General features: G+C 39.0%; 1 protein-coding gene across 1 annotated transcript in view; it reads right to left on the reverse strand.

Annotated features, from left to right (window-relative positions):
* The window catches only part of TOP6BL (TOP6B like initiator of meiotic double strand breaks), a 124,197-nt gene extending 113,473 nt beyond the window's left edge, over positions 1–10,724 (reverse strand). The window contains exon 1 of the mRNA XM_071217858.1: positions 10,721–10,724. Within this exon, the coding sequence (XP_071073959.1) occupies positions 10,721–10,724 (4 nt within the window). The remainder of the gene's footprint in view (positions 1–10,720) is intronic.
* Between the last annotated feature and the right edge of the window lie 1,713 nt (positions 10,725–12,437).

The raw sequence follows: 12,437 nt of genomic DNA on the forward strand, positions 1-12,437 counted from the left end.
GAAGGCTGCAGACACAGAGAGAAATCCCCAGAGTCTGAGAGAGAAGGAAGCAGGGCCAGAAGCTGAAATCAATGGAACACAGAAGCTGAAGGAGGGCCCTGAAACCAGAAGTTGATGTGGGCAGAGCTGCTGAAACCTTCAGCCTTGCCTAGCTGCGCACCGCTAGATGAGCAAACTCTCAGGCGTACACGCTTTAGGGCACACCCTAAAGATGACACACCGGCAGAGAGCGGAAGCGATCAAGCGCCACCCTCCTGCCTCTGTCTGTTAGCATACTGTCCAATTAACAAATTACACATAAGCTAAACTGTGCTAGCGCCAATAGCTAATTGACACCTCGCTATTCATTCTATATAAGCCGCTGATCTTGCACAATAAAGTAGATTCATGTCCTGAACCGGTCTCCAGATTGTGTTTATCTCCGTCGTCCTCACCCCAGAGGGTTTTCAAGTTCAACAAGTTGAAAGCAAGGTGGCCCAGAGGAGAGGGGAGAGACGAGTGAACACTGCCATATAGCTGATCACCCACAGCTGCAGCTCAGGGAGAAAGCATTTCCTGATGATGCCTTGATTTAGGTATTTTCATGGCCTCAGAATTGTAAGCTTATAAATTAATAAATTTCCACTGTAAAAGCCAACCCATCTCTGGTTTATTGCCTTAGTAGCCTTTAGCAAACTAAAATGGGACACGTGATAGACTTGGAGATATGAGAGAGCTAAATTATCATCCTCTATAATGAGAAGTCAAAACTAATGCCAAAAACAGAAAAACCAAACTACAATAACACAAACATGCTATTTAGATACAATGGTAAATATTAAAATAATTAGGGAAGCAGATATGGCTCAAGTGATAGGGCTTCCGCCTACCATATTGTAGGACCTGGGTTTGATCCCTGGGAACTTCTGGTGAAAAAAAAGAGAAAGGGAAGCGTGCCCATGCAGTGAGCCAGTACCTGCACGACTGCCCGCATGGTGAGTCAGTGCCTGCACAAGTGAGTCACACAGCAAGATAATGACACATCAAAAGAGAGACAAGGGGAGAATAAAGGTGAAGTGCAGCAGAAACCAGGAACTGAGGTGGCACAGCTGACAGGGAACCTCTCTCCACATCAGAAGTCTCCAGGATGGAATCCCGGTGAATCCTAGAGGAGAGAAAATGAGAAAAGAAGACAACACAGAGAGCAAAAATAGCAAGGCGTGAGGAGGAGAAGGAAGAAAAATAAATAAATAAATCTTTAAAAAAAAAACACAAAAACCGCTAATAAAGTATTAGCTCTAGGAGGGAAAACATGGGGAAGGAGAAAAGGGGAAGCACTCAAGGCACCATAGGTTTTGAAACAGTCTTTATTGAACTATTCCACATTCATGTGCATGTTTAACTTTGACAAAACCCAAAACTGAAAAATGTTTGTAGCCCCCTCTCAGTCAGAAAGAGTGGGTATTACCATGCCCAAATGCTCAAGACGAGTAGTGAATAAATATAAGGGGGAATGCAATTATAGACTGAAGTAGACTTATTATTATTCTAGCAATGGAAGAATGTGTATCATTATATATATAGAGGCAGTGGCCATCAGAGGTTCTGAGGGAAGGAAGAGAGAAGCATTAGTATGACATGGGGGTATTTTTAGGACATTGGAATTGTCCTGCATATCCTTGCATATAGGCCGTTATACATTTTGTCAAAATCTATAAAAACTGTGTAGGGCAAAGTATAAACTATAATTAAATTATAGTCCATGTTTAGTAGTAATGCTTCAATAGGCATTAATCAATTGTAACAAATGTAACCCTAATGAAAGATGTTGTTAATGTGGGAAAGTGTGGGATGGGAATTCTTGTATATATATATATATATATATTTTTTAAGATTTATTTTTTATTTATTTTTCTCTCCTTCCCCACCCCCTCCCCCCAGTTGTCTGTTCTCTGTGTCCATTCACTGTGTGTTCTTCTATGTCCACTTGTATTCTTGTCAGCAGCACCGGGAATCTGTGTCTCTTTTTGTTGCGTATCATGCTGTATCAGCTCTCTGTGTGTGCAGCGCCACTCCTGGGCAGGCTACACTTTATTCGCACTGGGTGGCTCTCCTTGTGCGTGTGGCTCCCCTATACAGGGGACACCCCTGCATGGCATGGCGCTCCTTGCATGCATCAGCACTATGTGTGGGCCAGCTCATCACACGGGTCAAGAGGACCTGGGTTTGAACCCTGGACCTCCCATGTGGTAGGCGGATGCTCTATCCGTTAAGCCAAATCTGCTTCCCCCACTATATTTTTTATGTAACATTTATATAATCTAAGGCTTCTTTAAAAAATAAAATTTAAGTTTTAAAGAAGTTTGTGGGAAACGGACTTTGGCCCAGTGGTTAGGGCGTCCGTCTACCGCATGGGAGGCCCGAGGTTCAAGCCCCGGGCCTCCTTGACCCGTGTGGAGCTGGCCCATGCGCAGTGCTGATGCGCGCAAGGAGTGCCGTGCCACACAGGGGTGACCCTGCGTAGGGGAGCCCCACGCGCAAGGAGTGCACCCATAGGGAGAGCCGCCCAGCGCAAGGAGGGAGCAGCCTGCCGAGGAATGGCGCCGCCCACACTTCCCGTGCCGCTGACGACAACAGAAGCGGAAAAGAAACAAGACGCAGCAAAAAGACACAGAAAACAGACAACCGGGGGAAGGGAGGGGAAATAAATAAATAAATAAATAAATAAATAAATAAATAAATCTTTAAAAAAAAAGAAGTTTGTATATTTCTTAACATATATTTTCCAGAAAAAAAGAACGAAATAGAAGACCCAGCAAGATGGCAGCAGAGTATGGAGCTCCTACAGTCATCTCCTGCTACAGGGCAGTTAGTAAACACCCAGAACTATCTGGAGCTAGCTGAAGCACCTGTTTGGGGGCTCCAGGAAGCCAGAAGAGCATCCTGCAACATACTTGAAGGAACAGAAGGAGCAAACTGTCCATCTGCAGAGAAGACTCATAAGCAGAATGCTCTACGTCACAGAGGCTGGTGCCCATTCTCCACTGAGGCACAAGCCACCTCGGGAGCTGTTCTGAGACTGGAATTGAAAGCTCCACTTCCCAAAAACGGGGGAGGACAGACAGTTGGGCACCAATTTCAGCTACTAATGAGTAAATTCAGCAGGCTAAAGTATAATCCTGAGAACAGCTGAAGTTTGAGCCTGTCCAAGTCAGAAAGAGGCCAGGAGCTGCCATCTTAACTCCATGCCTGGCATAAGGGCAAACAGGGCTGACTGAAAACCACAGTGGTGGTGGGGACTGGCTTCTTTCCATCCAGGTCAGACTGCAGCTCTAACCTAGGCCCCAGTACCATCTCCAGCAGGGAGGAAGCTGTGGAAACCTGAGCCAGCCTCTCCAGGAAATTACCAGCCACACTGTGGAGGCTGGTAATTATCCTACTCTGGTGGCAGGAGTTGCCCCAGGAGCTTTTCTGTGGCTGGAATTGGAAGCTCCATTTCCCAGAAACAGGGGAGGAGGAGACTGTTGGCTGTCAATTTCAGCAAATGGTTGGTAGACTCGACTTGCTAAGATATAACCCTGGGAACAGCTAGGGTGTGAATCTGCCCAAGTCAGAAAGCGGCTGGTAGCCACTATTTTGATACCACCCCCGCCCTGAGGGAATGCCAGGACCGAAAATCAGTGACTACAGGAACCAGTTTCTTTCAACCAGATTGACCTGCAGCCTTAGACTAGGCTTTAGCCCCGCCTTTGGCAGGCAGGAGGCTGGCAAGCCCTGCATCAGCCTATCCAGGTAACTGCATGTAACTTTGGGTGGCACAGACTCAAAAATAGGAAGTCCACAGTGGCAACTGTGGTCATCTTGGACCTGCACTACATAGATTGCTGCCCACACCTGCAGCTCCATCCCCGCCCCAGGCAGGGGAGAAAGGGACGTGAAGCTTTATTAGTCTCTCTGGGCAACCACAGTCTAGGCCTGCACTTGGATTATTCCACACAGCGGTAACTCTGACCCTACCCCTGGCAAAGGACAAAGTTGGAAGGAGCTTCATTGGTCCCTGGGGCAATGAGGGAAGCTTGAGATGCCACAGCATAAAACACCAACTACATGCTTGACTCCTGCTGCACAACCAGCAAGGAAGAAATGTCAGGAAGCCCTAAACTAGAGAGAAAAACTGTACCCAGAATAAATACTCTAGTAAGCCAGATGCCAAGACTCCAACAAAAAATTACAGTCCACACCAAGAAACAGGAAGCTATGGCCGAGTTAAAGGAACAAGATAAGCCTCCAGATGACATAAAGGAGTTGAGACAACTAATCATAGATGTTCAAACAAATCTCCTTAATAAATTCAATGTGATGGCTAAAGAGATTAAGGATATTAAAAAGACACTTGTAGCAATTTGATATGGTTATGAATTCCAAAAATAAATATTGGATTATGTTGGTAATCTGATCTGTACCTGGGTATGAGTAAGTTATGATTAGGGTGTTAAAACATGGCAAAGAACAGAATTGAGGGCTTTTAAAGTTGGAGTTTTGATGTTGGAGTTTGATGCTAAAGCTGGAGCCCCAGGGAGAGTAACAGAGCTATTCGCCTGATAGTCTTTAGCTGACCTTGTAAACAGAGGAGCTGAGCCCAGAGGAACCCAGAAAGCCTGAACCCTCGCAGACGTCGGCAGCCATCTTGTTCCAACAAGTAGAAATAGACTTTGGTGAGGGAAGTAACTTATGCTTTATGCCCTGGTATCTGTAGGCTCCTACCCCAAATAAATATCCTTTATAAGAACCAACCAATTTTTGGTATTTTCCATCAGCACCCCTTTGGCTGACTAATACAACACTGGTTGAGCACAAAGAAGAATTTGAAAGCATACATAGAAAAATAGCAGATCTTATGGGATGAAAGGTGCAATAAATGAAATTTTAAAACATTGGGGGAAGCAGATTTGGCTCAATGGATAGACCGTCTGCCTACCACATGGGAGGTCCAGGGTTCAAAACCAGGGCCTCCTGACATGTGATGAGCTGGCCCATGCACAGTGTTGATGTATGCAAGGAGTGCCGTGTCACACAGGGGTGTCCCCCACATAGGGGAGCCCCACACACAAGGAGTGCACCCTGTAATAAGAGGTGACCAGAGCAAAAAAAAGCAAAGCTTGCCCAGGAGTGGCACCGCACACACGGAGAGCTGATGCAGCAAGATGATGCAACAAAAGAGACACAGATTCCCCATGCTGCTGACAAGAATACAAGCAAAGAACACACAGCAAATGGACATAGAAAGCAGACAACTGGGGGGGGGGGAGGGGAGAGAAATAAATAGTAAATATTTTTTTTAAAAAAAAGGACAGATGAAAAATGGAAAAAATTGAACAAGGTCTCAGGGAACTAAATGACAGCAAAAGACATGCAAATGTATGTGTCATGGGTGTCCCAGAAGGAGAAGAGAAGGGAAAAGGGGCAGAAGGAATATCTGAAGAAATAATGGTAGAAAATTTCCCAACTCTATTGAAGGACATAGATTTCCATGTTCAAGAAGCACAACATACTCCCATCCAAAATATCCAAATAGACCAACTCTGAGACACATATTCATCAGAATGTCAAATGTCAAAGAAAAAAAGAGAATTCTGAGAGCAGCAAGAGAAAAGCAATGCCTAACATATAAGGGATACCCAATCAGATGAGGTACTGATTTCTCACCAGAAACCATGGAGGCAAGAAGACAGTGGTCTGATATATTTAAGATACTACAAGAGAAAAATTTCCAGCCAAGAATCTTATATCCAGCAAGACTGTCTTTCAGAAATGAGGGTGACATTAGAATATTCACAGATAAATAGAAACAGAGAATTTCTAAGCAAGAGACCAGATTTTCAGGAAATACTAAAGGGTGTGCTAGAGCCTGAAAAGACAGGGGAGAGGAGCCTGGAAGAGAGTCTAGAAATGAAGAGTATATCAATAAAAGTAACTAAAAGTGTCAAAGAGCGACGAAAATAAAATATGACAGATAAAATTCAAATAGTCAGGAATAAACTCAACCAATCATGTAAAGCACCTGTATTCAGAAAACTGCAACTCAATGTTAAAAGAAATCAAAAAGGCCTAAATAACTGGAAGAATATTCCATGCTCATGGATTGGAAGACTCAATATCATTAAGATGTCAATTCTACTCCAATTGATATACAGATTCAATGCAATCCCGGTGAAAATGCCACCAGCATTAAAAAAAAAAAATTGAAAACACGATCATCAAATTTATTTAGAAGGGTAAGGGGTCCTGAATAGCCAGAAACATCTTATAAAGGAAAAGTGAACTCTCATCTCCAGACATTAAATCATATTACCTAGCTATTTAGGCATATTACACTAGCCTAAAGACGACACATAAACCAATGGAACCAAATTTATGGTTCAGAAACAGACACTCACATGTATGGTCAAGTGATTTTTGACTAGCCTGTCAAACCCACACAGCTCAAGCAGAACAGTTCATTCAAAAAATGTTGCTGTAAGAATTGGATATCCATATCCAAAAGAAGGAAAGAGGACCCTTATCTCACACCTTATCTAAAAGTTAACTCAAAATGGATCAAAAATCTAAAAATAAAAGAACCATAAAACTTCTTGAAGAAATTGTAGGAAAATATCTTTAAGACCTGGTAGTAGGTGGTGGATTCTTAAAGGAGATAAGAGGAGGACTAAGATGGACTACTGATATTTGATGTATGTAGAAGTTTTAAGTGGCTTTACTGTAAAAGTGTGGAAATGTATAGAGTGGATGGTAACACATAGTGAGTAATAGCTATTTTATAAATGGGGATGTGACTGAAAGTGATAGTCTGGGTATGTAAATGCCAACTGACAGACTGCTAGAGAATAATCTAGGAACTTTATAGCACAGTAGACCAAGAGGTGGATGAGAATTGTGGTAGATGGTACAGATGCAAGAATGTGCTTTGTGAGCTAGAGCAAATGTACATCACTACTGCAGGGTACTGAGAATGTGGAGACGCATGGGGAAAATGTGGCTGGAGTGACCTATGGACTGTGGTTAGTAGTAATATAATATTCTTGCATCTATGTGAAAGATGTACTATGTTGATACTGAGGCAGTATGGAAAGTGTGAGCCAGAGGTACACTATGGGTATGGTAACAGTCAGATGATATTATTTTATCTGTAGCAAATGACACACCACATTGTGGTGTGTTGATGGAGGGATATTGTTTGGGAATTCTGCACATGTGTGTGATTGTTTTATAAGTTTACAACTTGTCATAAAAAACATATTTTAAAAAATCATAATAGGGTGGGTTGGGGGAAAAACACATCAAATGTAAGATAAGGACTTTGATTAGTATTAAGATTTTGACAATATTCTTTCACCATTTGTAAGAAATGTCTCACGACAATGCAGGTTGTTGGTGGAGGGTTGATGTATGGGACCCCTGTATGATGTTATGCATGTTTGCTTTGTAGGTTCACAACTTTTACTATACACTTAATTGTTTATGTATGTTCCTTATATAAATGATATAAAGATAATAATAATAGGGTTGGTTGGGAGAAAATACTTTGGTTAGTAGTAATATTTTAACAATGCTCTTTAATCATGAGTTAAAAAGGTTTAACAACAATGCAAGTTATTGGTGGTAGGGTGAGTTATATGAGAGCCCTGTATGATGTTATATATGTTTGTTTTGTAAGTTCACAACTATTATTATACACTTGAGTGATATACTTTAATAAATTTTTTTTAAAAAGAATGAAACAGAATGAAATAACTAGCATGAAATGCTGTGAAATGCCATCCACAAAGTACAAATTTGTTAAAAAGCACATGGCATCAAAGGACATTATCAAGAAAATGAAAAGAAAACTTAAAGAATAGGAGAATATAGTTGCAAACTACAGATCAGATACGGGCTTACTATCCAGAATATGTAAAGAACTTTTACAATGTTACTAAAAGGGAATTTTTTAGGTTATACATATGTCACTAGAATAAAATAAAATAAAAAACCCATAGAACTGTACAGCACAGTGAACCCTAATGTAACCATGGACTTCAGTTAATAGTACAATTATAATAATATTCTTCCATCAATTGTAACAAATGTACCACACCAATGAAAGATGTTAATAATGGGGGGTATGGGAACTCTGTATTTTCTGCATGATTTTTCTCTAAAGCTACAACTTCTCTATTTAAAAATTAATTACATTTAAAAATAAAAATAATAAACAAATAAATAAAACCATGGAGGCAAAAATGCAGTGGGAAGACATATTTAAAGTGCTGAAAGCAAAAAATTGCCTATCAAAAATTCTATATCTGACAAAACTGTCTTTCAAAAATGAGAAAGGGATCAAGACATTCCTAGATAAACAAAATCTGAGGGACTTCATCACCACTAGACTGGCCACACAAGAAAGGCTTAAGGAAAGGACACTAGATAATTGACTGAAGTCACATGAAGAAATACAGATCTCCAGTAAAGATAATGACATGAATAAATATAAATATCAGTACTGTTAGGTTTTTTATTTGTAATTCCACTTCCTCTAGGATCTAAAAGGCAAATGCATAAAATGTAATGATAAAAACAATGGTTTTGTACTCAAAATGTATATATATGTAATTTGTGTCAAGAACTATGTAAAAGTGGAGGGATAGAGGGGTATAAAAACATAGTTTATGCATGCTATGAAGTTAAGTTGGTATCAAAGCAAACTAGATTGTTATACATTTAGGATGTTAAATTTAAGCCCCAAAGAAAATATCACAGAATATACAAACTCACGGAGACAAAAAGCAGAGTAGAGATTAGCATGGTGGGGTACTGCAACATTGTACATGTTATTAATCCCACTGAATGGTATGCCTGAGAAGAACTGGAATGGGGAGAGTTATGTTGCATTATACATATATATATATATCTCACAATTTTTTAAAAAGAGAAATTAAAGAGAAAATTAAATGCAATACATGATACTGGATGGATCTAAGAATGGAGTTTCAAAAGGACATTATTGGGACAAAAGAAATAATTGGAAAATAGAATGTAAGCTCTACAGCAATGTTAAATTTCTTGAACTTGGTAACTGCACTTAAGGTGATTACATAAGTGACTATCCTGAAGATGATAGAGAAAGAGGGAGGGAGAAAGGGAGGGAGGGACGGAGGGAGGAAAGAAGGAGAGTGGTAGCTCTGGGTATCTGGGCGCTTGGGGGATATGCTAGAATGCATTGTATGAAGTTGCACTATTTCTGTAACTGTCCTGTAAATTTGAAATTATTTCAAAATTAAAAGTTAAAAAAAGATCAAAGACATTTTTCCAAAGAGGATATATAATTGACCAAGAAGCACATAAGATGCTCAACATCATGAATCATTAGAGAAATGCAAATCAATAGCATAATGAGATACCACTTCACACCCATAAGGATGACTATTATTTTTTTAAAAAGGGAAAGTAACAAGTGTTGGAGAGGATGTGGAGAAACTGGAACTTTAGTGTTTTGGGGGATACAGAAGGTGTAGCCACTCTGAAAGGCAATAGAGCAGTTCCTCAAAAAGTTAAATATAGAATTACCATATGACCTGAGAATTCCACTTCCAGATCTATACCCAAAGAAAGTAAAACAGGGTCTCAAACAGATATCTTCATACCAATATTCATAGCAACATTATTCACAATAGCCAAAGGCGGAAACAACCCAAGTATCTACTAACAGACGAATGGATAAACACAATGTGGTACATATACTATATCTGGCCATAAGAAGACATACTGCAACATGAATGAACCTTGAAAACATTATGCTCAGTGAAAGAAGCAAGGCACATAGGGACAAATATTGTATGATGTCACTTATTTGAAATATCAAGGATTAGCAAATTTGCAGAGTCAGAAAAGTGGGTTAGGGTTTACCAGAGGATAAAGTGAGGAAGGAAAGAGGAGTTTTTGCTCGTGTGTATAAAGTGTTTGTAAATAAAAACTAATAATAAAATTAATAATAGGTCCTTGTGTTTTCTTTGGTGATCCATTAGACCAGAGGCTTATCTATTTTACTCATCACTGTATCGCTACTGAAGAAATGATTCACTGGAGTCCCACTGCCACTTAATTCTTCAGGATTCTGGAAGTAAGTTACACCTAAAGTCTGGTAGGGACATCAAAGATTACCTCCTCTGATCTGTGATTCTTGCAGCCCTTACTAGTCTCTGCCCTCTTTTCACTCCTATTGCAAATAAACTTATTATTTTAGAGGAAAAAGGCATATGAAATAGATATAAATATAATTTCATTTTTTAAAAAATTACAATAACTATGAATACATGTACAAAAAAATCTAGAATAATATATGATTAATGTTAAAAATGGTTATCTTAAGGGGTGAGATTACTGGAAGGTCTCACTTTTAATAATAAATGTTTCTGTAAACTTGGAATGTTTTATTACAAGCATGTATCATATTTCCTGCCAAAAATTTTAAAGATTATATAAAGATAAATTTATATATATCATTATATAAGTAGACAATAAAGAAGAGGGGTGTCCCCTACTAAGTAGTAGAAGTCCATTAGACTCAAAATGCCTACAGAATTGAGGTTTTTGCCCATCAAGCTTTTTTGCTTTGAATGAAATTAACCCCACTATCCTGGTGACAGCTTGGATTAGAATCAATGTAGAAGTTAATACAACCATATCAGACCAATCATCACCGTACCCATGTCGCTAAGCATCTCCTTCATGAGAGGTGGGAACTCTATCCAGGTAGAGTGGTGGTCATGGAGAGTAAAACCAAACAACAATCATTCCTCTTTTTGAGGATGTTTAATGCTAGGTACACAATGAGAAGACATGTCATTCTAGTTCAGGTGACCAAATGTCTTGAAGATATACAACCCAGCTCTATTGGATGACTCCTCTAAGGCTGATGGGAAAGCTTCATTCCAAAGCATCCTTTAATAACCCCCCCCCCACACACACACAGCTATCACTTCACAAGATATTTATTATAAAATCATTTAATGATTCTATAATGGAACAATCCCGGAATGATAATGCAACCAAAGATAATCATGATTAAAATTTAAAAATAAAGCATAAGTCATGACAAAACAAAGATAGAAAATAAATAAATTTTCCCCCTCCACTTACTGGTTGTTATACAATGAAGAGTATTTGCCTGGTGCTTAGAATTTAATGCTTCTATGGAAATCATTAGCTGTCCTTCTAGCAATGTTCCCTTTGATACTCCTGCTGTTTCACATTTCCAGTGAATTATTAAATATCTCAAAATCTGAAAAGGGCACAATTCAAAGAAAACACAATCTTCTTTAGAAATCAAGGTAATAATAAATTTGTATTATGCAGCTAAACTAATAACTCTAATTTTTAAAAAATAGTATTCTTGCTATGAAATGTCAGATTTACATTTGTTCCGAGCAGAGCATTGTGTCTAAACAGAATAGTTGGGGAGTAACAATAAGAAAGAAGTCAGTGGAATTCAATACAATGCCCAACAAGACAGGAAATGGAGACAACAAATTGCTTCATTCAAGGATAAGTTCATCTAGAAATAAGAGTTATGGAAAAATTAAGTGGAGTTTGTTTTCCTCATTCTTTGTTTTTTCTTCCCCAAATAAAAGTCAACATGAAGACTATTAACAAGAGTGACATCTAGTAATGAATCATATTTACCTTTCAATTAATTGACATTTTTGAGAGTCAGAATACAAGTTAAGAGTACCGGCTCTGAAGGCAGATGCCTAGGTTTGAATCTTTTATGTGCCAAATTCTAGCATGTGACCTTGGATGAGTTACTTAACCTCTCTGAACTTCAGTTTCCTCCTCTATATAAAAACCTACCACATAGGGCTGCTTCTAAAAGCAAACAAAATAATATGTACAAAATGCTTAACATAATGCTTGGCACATAATAAATGCCTGATAGATCTTAGTTATTATATCTAAAAATAAGTTCATTTGCAGTAAAGACTATATACAAATACTTTAAGTTGAACAAGTGTCTGAGATGTTGGGATAAAAGTCAACCTTGATAGAAAAAAATTAAGATAAAACATGTTTAATGCCCTTATTATTCATGTAACAAAGTAACTTCTCACTTTCACACTGGAAAGCACCACAAAGAAAATTATTACCCTCTTTTAAAGGGAGGGAGATCTGAATAAGACAACTTGGGACAACTTGGGAATTAAGGTTCTAGTTTGTAGCAGAACTTAGATGGTTTCTAGGCATTTCTACAGCCTACTGCTTTCCTTCATACGTCCTTTGATTTCCTATACTCCCTCTGTCAAAATTTTCCTGTATTTTTTTTTCTTTCTTTCTTTCTCTTCTTTTTTTAATCCACGAAGAGCAGTTGGAAAAGAACACTGGCCTGCGAGTCAGAAGCCCTGGGTTCTAGCCTGGGTTCTGTCACT

The sequence above is a fragment of the Dasypus novemcinctus genome, chromosome 10 (genome assembly GCF_030445035.2).
Source record: "Dasypus novemcinctus isolate mDasNov1 chromosome 10, mDasNov1.1.hap2, whole genome shotgun sequence".
NCBI lineage: Eukaryota > Metazoa > Chordata > Mammalia > Cingulata > Dasypodidae > Dasypus > Dasypus novemcinctus.